The 11,964-nt window shown below is 40.0% G+C and overlaps 1 protein-coding gene across 1 annotated transcript; it reads left to right on the top strand.

Annotated features, from left to right (window-relative positions):
- The first annotated feature begins 8,975 nt into the window (after positions 1–8,975).
- Positions 8,976–11,287, top strand: LOC116532018 (pseudouridine-5'-phosphatase-like). Its single transcript, XM_032251063.1, has 2 exons — positions 8,976–9,440; positions 9,553–11,287. The coding sequence occupies exons 1-2, from the start codon at positions 9,275–9,277 to the stop codon at positions 9,954–9,956; spliced, it is 570 nt and encodes a 189-aa protein (XP_032106954.1). The 5' UTR covers positions 8,976–9,274; the 3' UTR covers positions 9,957–11,287.
- The last annotated feature ends 677 nt before the right edge of the window (positions 11,288–11,964 follow it).

The raw sequence follows: 11,964 nt of genomic DNA, 5'->3' as shown, positions 1-11,964 counted from the left end.
TGACATTTGATACAGGAACTGAAACAGGGTATTAAATCAATTAACAACTTTGAAAACACAAGTTCTCTGTAAAAAAATTATTATTCTTATTTAGAATTTGCCTCAAGAAATATAAGCTTTATGTTCAACTCAGAAACTTCCTAATAAATAAAAATGTTAATGTGGTTACAAAATCCAGATTTGAATTAATTCAACTACTGAAGGAGAATTCATGGAAATAACAAAAACTTAAAGCACTCCGAACATTATAAAGTGAATTTTCAAAAATAAATTAATAAACAAAACCACTTCCCAGACATGCTCCTCAGCAGAATTGGTGCTTCAGAGACGTCTCTAAACAGTCCTTTTGCAGTGTAAAAGTGACTTTTATCTTAAAAAGGTTAATTTATGGCCAGGCATGGTGGCTTACTCCTGTAATCCCAGCACACTGGGAGGCCGGGGAGTGGAGTGGGGTACTGCTTGAAGCCAGGAGTTCAAAATCAGCCTGAGCTACATAGTGAGACCCTGTCTCTACAAAAAATTTAACAATTAGCCATGTTTGGTCGAAGCTATTCAGGAGGCTAAGGCAGGAGAATCGCCCTAGCCCAGGTGTTGGAGGCTGCAGTGAGCTATGATTGCACCACTGGACTCTAGCCTAGGCAACAGAGAGAGACTGTATCTCAGAAAAACTTAAAAATTAGCTGGGCATGGTGACACACACCTGTAGTCCCAGCTACTCAGGAAGTTGAGGAAAGACTGTTCTATCCCAGGTGTTGGAGGCTGCAGTGAGCTATTATTACACCACTGCACACCAGCCTAGGCAATAGAGTGAGGCTCTGTCTCTAAAAAAAATTAAAAAATTAGGGGACATGGTGGCACAAACCTATGGTCCCAGCTACTCAGGAGGCTGAGGCAGGAAGATCAGTCTAGCCAAGAAGTTGGAGGCTACAGTGATCTATGATTGCACCATGGCACTTCAGCCTAGGCAACAGAGTGAGACCCTGTCTTGAAAAAACAAAGTTTATTTATCAAGGAATTTTGGGACTTACCAAGGTCAAATGTAAATTACAGAAAATGTCCAAAGTTAATCATTTTAATTCTTCTCTTAAGGCAGAAAATTGTGCTTTTTTTTTTTTTAGAAAAATGCCAAGTAGTTCTTAAAATAAATGAACATCATGAAATGTGAAAAAAATTAAAAGCTTAATAAAATGATGTAAAATTTTTCTCTTGGTCACTTTGCAAGCCAGGGACCTCCAGTCGGTGACACCATGCCTGGGCTTCGCTTGGCCATGCTACCTGCTTCAGGAGACAGCCCACACATTTGGCCCACCCCAGTTGAGTCTGGCTTGTGCACTGGTTCCTGAGTTCTCTTCTAGCATCCAAGAAGAATGAGGATGCTGACAATCAAAGAGTATGCAAGGTGAGAAGTTTTATTGAATGATGAAACAGCTTTTAGCAGGAAGGGGATGTGGGAGTGGTTCCCCTACACTAAGGCAGGAAAAGTTCCCTAATATGGCTGAGCCTGTGGCTTTTATGGCCTTGAAATTGGGAGTGCATGCTGTTTGGTTTGTGAGTATGCAAAAGAGGTCAAGGGGAAGACACCAGTCAAAGGTGAGCATGACAGTGTGAAAAACCAATTAGGAAAGGATAGGTATATGTCAAATAGGTGAAGGGTGGGGATTGATCAGAGTAAAGTGCTCCAGATGAGAAGACAGGTTATCAATGTGGTCTGAGAATTTACCCAGGACTGTCTTTGGCTTGAAGGTGGGGTTTCACTGGGGACATGTCCTTATCTGCCTAGGCATTTGGCTGCCTCCTGCCTCTGTCAAAAGGACAATATTATATCAAATATATGTTCAACAAAGGAAAATATTTTCTATAGCTGTGCTCTACCTGGCTAGAAAACATAAATTCAGAAATAGGCCAGTGAGCATCTTTAATATTCTTTACAGATGTACCATGGTTATGAGCCACTTAGGCTCAAGTGAGCTATCCAAGCAGCAAATGAACCTGGTATAGCACAAAAGGCAGGCCAGAAAATGTGGGGGGTAGCTGAGCACAAGCCATATTGCATGTGTCTGCTGATAACTTCTCAGGTTTTTTTTTAATGTGTGTGCAACTGCGTATTCTTAATCTGGTCCATTATGTAATGATATTTCTGTCTTTCCCTATAGTTAGATTTACACTGGTATTTTGATTTGTTTGTGGAAACTAAGAGCTAAAATACTTAGAAATTTAATTTGGCTCTCAGAATCTTCCATACAGGCATAGCCGTGAAATGCAAAGCACAATTTAAGCATCACAGACACTTGGCAGTTTGAATTACACCTCTGCTCAGCACTCACTAAGTTTAAGCAAGTACCTTGACCTGTCCAGGTATCTATGAAAGGAAAATAAAAACTCAGGATTCCAATTCGCTGTGCAAAAGGAAAAAAATTAAACTGAAAGCTGAGCCATGCAAGAAGCTGCCTTTTGTTTTGTTCCTGAGCAGATAGCTACAGAAAAAAGATTAAATATACCCACAGGTAGTTACTCTATACTTTATCTTATGTAAAGTGCTGATTTACTGAGTGTGAGATGAATACATAGTTGACTCTTCTCCTGCCTGCTCCTTTTATCTTGCAACATGTGGATGACCATACCCTCCATCTTTCCCCCTCAGCCTGCTTTTCCCCTTCAAATACTGAAGCCCTCAAAACCATCTTTGGAGAAAGGTGCGGACCACAGGTTGTTTCTGTGATTCGATGTTCTTTTCTTCTGGGGATGTCCTTAACCTTGGCAAAATAAATTTCTTAATTGATTGTGACCTGTCTCAAATATTTTTTGGTTTACTGATATATAAAACTTGACATTAATTGTCTATGTTTACACATCATCTACCTAGAAGAGATAACATACGTTGGTTAGTTGAGATTTTCAGAAAAAAAAAAAATCTGCTGGTTCAATATAAAATAAAGTTGGGCGAATAGTAAATATTGCCCTCTTTACAGCCATGTCTGTAATTATGCAATGTGTACTTTTCATCCAGACTCCTAAAAAATGTCTAAATGAATGTTAGTCTTTATCTCATAATAGTAAATTTACTGTGGCAAAGGAATACTTTTTAAAATTAGCTTGTTAGTATTTCATTAGTATTTTAAAACTTCTTTGGCTTTTAAAAAATTAAATAATCTAAATATTATAATATTAAAAGCAAAATGCAAGAATTTTTGTGCTTCCCTCTGAGTTTAGAAGCAGCTGTGCTCCTCTGTGGTTGCCCCCTTGATGGAATTGGAAGTTGCCTGCCTATCTTTTCTTTTTTCTTCCATTTCTTCTTCAGACTCTTCCTTGGCTTAGCACATCCTCATTGCCTTCCACATCAAGGATAAATGCATACAGGGAAGGCGGAGTGGAGAAGGAGGGGCCATACACCTCATACAACTCCCTTCCCCATTCTTGGACAAGCTCTTCACCAACATCCCTCCCCACTCATAGACTCCCCAGTCTTTCCATTCTCTTCAATCCCCAAATCCTACCTTATTTGGGTTGTTGCCAGTTTTTCTTGGCAATTACAAATAGAGCTTCTATAAACATTTATGTACAGGTTATTGTGTGAACTAAGTCTTCATTTCTCTGTGATAAATGGCCAGGAGTGTAACTGTTGGGGTATGATTGTTACATGTCTAAATTTTAAAGGAAACTGCCAGATATTTTTTCAGAATGGCTGTAACATTTTGCATTCCTACCAACAATTTGCTTTCTCCACATCCTCTCCAGCATTTGGTGTTGTAACTATTTTTTGTTTTAGCCATTTTGACAGGTATGTAATGATATCTCATTGCGGTTCAAATTTGCATCTCCCACACAACTAATTATCTTGAACATCTTTTCAGGTACTTACTTGCCATATGCATATTTTCTTTAGTGAAATATCTGTTGCCTTAATATGGATTGGGTCTGTGTCTCTGTCAAATCTCATGCTGGATTATAATCCCCAGTGTTGGAGGTGGGGCCTCATGTGAGGTGATTGGACCGTGGGGGTGGTTTCTCATGATTTAACACTATACCCCTTGGTGCTGTCATCATGATAATGCGTGCTCATGAGATTTGGTTGTTTAAAAGTATGTGGAACCTGTCCTCCTCCCTTGCTCCTGCTCTAGCCATATGAAGTGCCTCACTCCCCCTTTGCCTTCTGCCATAATTGGAAGCTTCCTGAAGCCTCTCCAGAAGCAGAAACCACTTAGCCTGTGGAATTGTGGGCTAATACTCTTTTCTTTATAGATAGTCTCGGGTATTTCTTTATAGCGGTCTCAGAAGGGACTAACACAGCCTGTAGATTGTTTGCTTTTTAACTATTGTGTTTTGAGGATTCTTTATACATTCTAGATACCAGTCTTTGTCAGATGTGAGGTTTGTAAATATTTTTCCCAGGATATGACTTGTCTTTTCTTCATCTTATCAGGACTTGATGGAACAAAAGCATTTAATTTTGATGAATTTCAAATTTCCAATTTTTGCTTTGGTAGGTTTTGTTTTTGGTCACAAGTCTAAGAGATCTTTGCCTAGCCCTAGATCTTAAACATTTTTGCCTATATTTTTTGAAAAGTTTAATAGTTTCATGTTACCATTTAAGTACATAACCCATTTCGAGTTCACTTTTGCATAGGGTGTGAAGTTTATGGCATTATTTATTGTGTACCTATAGATGTATAATTGCTTCAGACCATTTGTTTACAAAGCCATCTTTTCTCCATTGAGTTGATTTTTTATCTTTGTCACAAATCAATTTGGGCATATTTTTATGGGTCTATTTATCGGCTCTCTATCGTGTTCCACAGATCCATGTGTCTAACCCTCCACTAATACCACACAGTCGTCATTACTGTAGCTTTATAATAAGTCTCAAAATCAGGTAGACTGATTTCCCCCATTTTATTCTTCCTTTTCAAAATTGTTTTAGATATTCTAGTGCTTTGTCATTTCCTATAAACCCAAAAATAATCTTACCTCTCTATATAAAATACTTGAGATTTTGATAGAAATTGCACTAAACTGGAATATTAATTTGGGGAGAACTGACATCTTTACTAGAGTGAGTCTTCTAATACATAAGCACAGAATGTCTCTTCATTTATTTAGATCTTCCTTGCTTTCTTCATCAGTATTTTATGTAGTTTTCAGTACTCGCATCCCGTATGTGTTTTGTTAGATTAACACCTAAGTTTTTCTCTTTTTCTGAATGATTATAAATGTTATTGTGTATGTTTGTTGCTAATATATAGAAGTATAATTTATTTTTGTATATTTATCTTATATACTAAAACTTTACTGAATTCACTTATTAGCTTTAGGAGCTTTTTGGTAGCTCCCTTGAGATTTTCTGCATATATCATCTGCAAACATGGATAGTTTTATTTCTTCCTCTCTGATCTGTACATTTCTGTTTCATTTTACCTTTTTTGGCTTAATTTACTGAGTAGGAAGTTCCAGCATTGTGCTGAATAAAAGTGGTGATAGTAGGCCTCCTTGCCTAGTTCTTAGGGAAGAACTTAGGGGAAAAGCACTCAGCCTTTCACTACTATGTATAATGATGTTAAGTTGTGGGGGTTTTGTAGATGTTCTTTATCAAGTTAAGGAAGCTCTCCTCTACTCCTAGTTTTCTAAGAGCTCGTTTCCCCCTACAGATCACATATTCATCAAATAATTTTTTGGCATCAATTGATATCTTGGTTCATTTTGTGTTGCTATAAAAGAATACCTGAGGCTGGTATTAAAGAAAAGAGATTTATTTCACTCACAATTCTGTGGGCTGGGAAGTTCAAGAGCATTGCACCACATCTGGCTGGCTTCTGGTGGGAACAAAACATGGTAGAGAGGTGGAAAATCAAGCAGGCATGTGCAGAGTGATCAAATTGTGAGAGAGGAAGCAAGAGAGAGTTCTCTAGGAAGCCAAACTCCTTTTGACAACAACCCACTCTCTGGAGAATGGGAATTTATTCACTCCCATGGGAAAGCATTAATCTGTTCATCAGTGACCCACCTCAATAACCCAAACACCTTCCACTAGGCCCCACCTTCCACCAACACCACACTCAGGATCAAATTTCACAATGAGTTTTGGCAGAAACAAACCACATGCAAACCATAGCAACTGATATGAACATGTGATGTTTTTTCTTCCTTAGCATGTTAATATGATGGTTTTCACTGATCGACTTTCATACACTGAACCAGATTACATCACTGGAAGAAACCCCACTTGATTATGGTGATTATATTTTCTATATATTATGTATTATGGTCACCTTTTTATATATTGTGAAATTTTGTTTGCTCATATTTTGAAAGCAATTTTGCATTTATAATTATATTAGTCTATTCTCATGCTGCTAATAAAGACATACCAGAGACTGGCTAGTTTATAAAGGAAAGAGGACTCACAGTTCCACATGACTAGGGAGGCCTCACAATCATGGTGGAAGGTGAATGAGGAGCAAAGTTACATCTTACCCAGTGGCAGGCAAGTGGGCATGTGCAGTAGAATTTCCCTTGATAAAACCATCAGATCTCATGAAACTGATTAACTATCACAAGAACAGCATGGGAAAGACCCACCCCCATGATTTCATTACGTCCCACTGGGTCCCTCCTGTGACATGGGGATTATTACAATTCAAGGTGAGACTTGGGATGGAGCACAGAGCCAAACCATATCAATAATCATGAAGAATAATGGTCTTGAGCTCTACCTCTAGAGGCAATTTTTTTCCCAAAAAGTACTTCCAGGTCTTCTCTATTATTTATTGCCAAGTCAAAAAATAAGAAAAAATAATGATTAGAATTTATTTCACAAGAGAGCCAATTCAAACTTAAAAATTCTGAGGTATGCATTGAGACTGATAGCATGCTCAAATTCATATCTAAAGTAAAAATACAGTATCATTTTGTATTATTGAAATTTATTTGATACTCTTATGTTAGCTTCTAAAACACATCAAATGCTAACAAAAATTTACTTAAATTCTCATTTTTGTGTTATGCTTAACTAATAAACACATAAGCCAATCTACCTGATATGATTTGGCACTGTGTCCTCATCCAAATCTCACTTAGAGTAAATTCTTAGAGTTGAATCGGAACCTCCTAGAGACCTGTTGAATGGCTTTGACCGAAATGCTGATAGTGATATGGATGGTAAGGTCCAGGCTGAGGCGGTCTCAGATAAAGATGAGAAACTTGTTGGTAACAAGTAAAGGTCACTCTTGCTATGCAAAGAGATTGGTGGCATTTTGCCCCTGCCCTAGAGATCTGTGGAACTTTGAAGTTGAGAGAGATTATTTAGGGTATCTGGTGGAAGAAATTTCTAAGTGGCAAAGTGACAGAGTGAGGATCTGTCTCAAAAAAAAAAATGTTTCCTGATATGGGTTACTTTTCTGCCAGATAGTTACTAAATATATCTTACATTATTAAGTATCTCAGCCTTTTTTCTCTGTCTCTCAACTACTGTCAGTTTGATTGCTGATCTTTTAAAAATCAAATAGGAATACACTCAGAGCTTTTATATTCTGACTATATTGCAGAACAGTATCTTGAGTGAAGTTGTCTCTGGTCTTTCTAATCTATAGATTTTTTTTTTTTGTTAAACATGTTTAGGAGCTTCATAGCTGTCCTAGTAAAAGTAAAGAACGGATACTTGATCAAAAACTATGATGAACGCAGTGTCGTCAAACACCGTTTTAGACAAGCACAAATTATCTTGATAAAAATTTTTTTCCAAGCTTTTATTTAGCAAAATTGGTATACAAAAACCTGCACATAATTATATAATTTGGAGTTTGGACACATGTGTTACCATCACCACCATCCAGGTAATAAGCCTATTAGCCAAGCCACCTCCAATCTAATGTATAATGTTGAATAACCTGCCCTGTCACGGCAGTGGGCAGTGAGCTGTGGGCAGTAGAGCCAGGAAACAGATTATCACCTTCTAACCTCAGAGTGGCTGGTAACTTTTTATCTGCGGCTGTACTGTGAAATCCCCATCCCAACCAGGCAATTTTGAAAAACAAAATTAATCACTTTGGAGGCAAACCTGGCTCTGCATCTCTGGGCAAATTGCTTTATTTCTCTGAGCTCAGTTTCTTCATCTGAAAAGTGGGGATAATAACATACTTCCTCACAGGGCAGCTAGCAGATTAAGTGAGGTAGTATACAGCACATGTTGGCCCTCATAATGGGAAGCACATTTGTTTGGATTATTGTTCTCTAAGTTGTATAGGAAAGATAATAAAATTTTCTAATTTTCACATTAATGGCAGATAAATTTGATGCTCTGGACAATGTAATGCTTTCTTCTTGGTCATCTAGATGCAATGAATTTCAGCCATTATCTTCTTCAGGCCATTTCCTATTTTCATATTCCTCCAGCCAGGGATATCCCAAACTATAATTCCAGCAGAGACTTTCTCAGGAAGCTCAGTTTTTACATCTCACGAGGCTTCTTTGGAATTGTGAAATTCTGCCAAAATTGCTCAACATTTGGCATGCAATAGTTTACCATGGGAGTGATGTCATCCTTATCCTTTAAATGTTTAGATGATTGTATTCTTTAAGCAAATGTAAATTGCATGTCTGTTGTATGTGGAGCATTGTTAAAACTGGAGATCCATGGTGAATCATACTCACAAGCTCCTGCTTTCATGGACTGCAAATCCAGTGGAGGAGACCAATAAAAAGAAAAAGAGTGGCTGTGTGCGGTAGCTCAGGCCTTTAATCCCAGCACTGTGGGAGGCAGAGGCGGCCAGATCACTGGAGGCCAGGAGTACCAGACCAGCCTGGCCAACATAGCAAAACCCCGTCTCTACTAAAAATACAAAAATTCGCCGTGACTTGGTGGCGCATGCCTGTAATCCCAGATACTCGGGAGGGTAAGGCAGGAGAATCACTTTAACTTGGGAGGCAGAGGTTGCAGTGAACCAAGATGGCACCACTGCACTCCAGCCTGGGCGACAGCCAGACTCCATCTCAAAGAGAAAAAAGAAGAAGAAGAAAAAAAGAGATGACAAGGAAAGGAGGGGGAAGGGAGAGAGAAACGAAGGGGAAAGAAGGATGGAAGAAGAATGTGAAATTCTGCCGAAATTGCTCAACACTTGGCATGCAATAGTTTACCCTGGGAGTGAGATCATCCTCAGCTGTTCAACGTTTAGATGAGAGATCGACTCCAGATGCGTGAGAAGGCCCTCAGTGCGCGTGCGCGGGGCGGGCAGGTGTGCGTGCACTTCCTCCTTGCCCCGACCCAGACCCGGTAGGTGGCACCATGGCTGCTCCCCGGCCTGCACCCCCGCCGCAGCCGGTCACCCACCTCATCTTTGACATGGGTGGACTTCTTCTGGATACTGAACGACTGTATTCAGTGGTGTTTCAAGAAATATGCAATCGCTATGACAAGAAACACAGCTGGGATGTAAAGTCCCTGGTTATGGGTAGGAAGGCATCAGAGGCGGCACAGATTATAATGGATGTTCAAAGAGGATCTGGTGGAAGAAAGCCAAATGAAGTTAAAGGAAATGTTCCCCACGGCTGCGCTCATGGCAGGGGCTGAAAAACTCATCGTCCATCTGCGGAAACATGGCATCCCCTTTGCCCTGGCTACCAGCTCGGGGCCTGCATCGTTCAAGATGAAGACGAGCAGACTGAAGAAGTTCTTCAGCTTGTTTTCTCACATTGTGCTGGGAGATGACCCCGAAGTGCAGCGTGGCAAGCCAGACCCCGACATCTTCCTAGCGTGTGCCAAGAGGTTCTCTCCTCCTCCAATGGAGAAGTGCCTTGTCTTTGAAGATTTTCCCAATGGGGTGGAGGCGGCTCTGGCAGCTGGGATGCAGGTGGCCATGGTTCCAGATGGAAACTTGAACCAAGACCTGACGACAAAGGCCACCGTGGTGCTGAATTCCCTGCAGGACTTCGAGCCCGAGTTGTTTGGTTTGCCCCGCTATGAGTGACAGGGAGGGCCTCGCTGTGCCCCGCCCCAGCCCACGGTCGTGGTCCACACTGCTTGGGGAAAGGGAAAGGAAATCGGCAACTCTCAAATCCCAACCTGCACAGTGATTTTAGCTTCCTGAGATTGATGTTTCCATCCTGCGTTGGCTTGCCCCACTCTAATGTGTTGATAAAACGTGACTTGACAATTGAGAGAAACACAGTAGACAGAAACAAAGCCCAGAACAAATATGAAACTTGAATTACCATCTCAAAAATCAAGCTGATGGAGTATGTGATAAAGTGAATGTACATGTATACATATACATACGCACCTCTATATATACACATGTATATCAGTATGTTAATATGCATGTGGGCATTACATGTATATGTATGTAGATAACATGCATTTATGTATATGTGAAATATATACTCTTCCAAAACAAAATGGAACATCATTTCTCTTTTATTCTAGTTTTTCTGAACACTGGCTGGGAAATGTAAACTGTGTATGCATGTAAGTATATGCTTTATAGATGCATATGTAGTGCATATGTTTATATCAGCTGCATCACTCTCCTCAGTGTTGACGTTAGTATGCAGTGACAACTGATAAAGGGAGATGGTAGTTCTGCTTGGCTTTCAGTCTCAGTGGGAAAGCCCTGTTTTTGATGAGCACTAAGAAGTACTTCTTGTTAGCTAACATTTAAGTTCTTTTTGTGACCTCAGAATGTCTCTGGATCTTTCTTCATTGACTGACTCTGAGCCACATCGTCCATAACTTATTGTTAGTATGAATACAACTGTAACATTTACCTGGTATCTACATCCTTATCTACATTGGAGAATGCTTTCTACCTGAGAACAACCATTTGCCTCCTTTAAGAACACTGATGTCCTGTACTTTTTGGGTAGAAATACAATTTGATTTCGGAATGTATGCTTGGTGATTCTGAGTGACCGGGAACACTTTTGGAATAATTTATCAGACATGGAACTTCTGTGATTAATTGCTTTTACAGATTTAGTCAATCTTTAAAATTTGTTTATGATTTGCCAGAGAAAAGCAATGATAGCCATGGAAATTTGGAGTTAAGGAGCGCTGCTCCATTGTGGTTCAGCTCTTCTCAGTGGCCTCTGCCCTTTGATGTCCTTGAGCATGTGTGTATGCGGTGTAGTGATTGTCTGTGGATGACAGGCCCTGGCTATTGCATCAATTTAGCAAATTTATTTCCTCATTCCCAATGACCAGTATACATGTCTTCACTTTGAGTGCTCCTCTGAACCAGTTGTAATGTCTTACTGTTTCCCTAACAAATTGAATTAGTTTAATAAAATCTTTTGACACATGTTAAAAGAAAAGTTTAGCTGAATGTGTTCTTTAAGCAAATGTGGATTGCCTGTCTGTTGTATGTGAAAAAGCCAGGTATGAAAATGTCCTCTATTGAACAAGATAATATGAAAGAAATGGCAGTGGGACTATGTTTGAGTGGCCAGTGGAGACCTTTTTGAGGAGGTGACATTTAAATTGAATTTCAGTGATTAAGAAAGGGACCAACAAAAGCAAGATCAGTGAAGAGAACATTCCCAGAAGAGGAAAGCACCAGGGGAAAGAACTGGACAGAGGGTAGGAGTAGATCCGTACGCTGCAGGCCAGGGGGATTGGAGAGGAGAGGACTGCAGAGTTGAGGGCGCTCAGGTGGAGAGATAGCAAGGCCAGAGCTTGTAAGGGTGAGGAGTGGGGGCTTAATTCTAAGTCTGAAGAAGAGCCACCGGGAGTGATAGGATCTGTTTGCTGTCTGGCAACCCGATGTTGCCTTATTCATGGTTGAAGTTGGTTCCCACCCATCTAGCTAGGGCACTACCCTGGACAAAAGTGATGGGCACATACCTGGGTATCTAATTTACCAGTCCACATTGTCACTGGCTCCCTTCTCTTTGGCCTAAAACTGAGATTAAAAGCAGGAAGGCATTAGCTCTTGGTTAAAAAAAAACCTCTACCCGCACTGCCCCACAGCTTCATTAAAA

The sequence above is a fragment of the Sapajus apella genome, unplaced genomic scaffold, assembly GCF_009761245.1.
Source record: "Sapajus apella isolate SASKATOON/1434 unplaced genomic scaffold, GSC_monkey_1.0 scaffold74, whole genome shotgun sequence".
Classification (NCBI taxonomy): domain Eukaryota; kingdom Metazoa; phylum Chordata; class Mammalia; order Primates; family Cebidae; genus Sapajus; species Sapajus apella.
Note: the sequence above shows the minus strand (reverse complement) of the source record. Positions and strands in the feature narration are given on the sequence as shown.

What these genes read in the sequence shown, in the direction of transcription:
- LOC116532018 (XM_032251063.1), top strand. Translation starts at nt 9,275, where the DNA reads ATGGCTGCTCCCCGGCCTGCACCCCCGCCGCAGCCGGTCACCCACCTC. An exon ending in TGTAAAGTCCCTGGTTATGG is followed by an intron (nt 9,441 to 9,552) that starts GTAGGAAGGCAT and finishes CGCTCATGGCAG; the next exon opens with GGGCTGAAAAACTCATCGTC.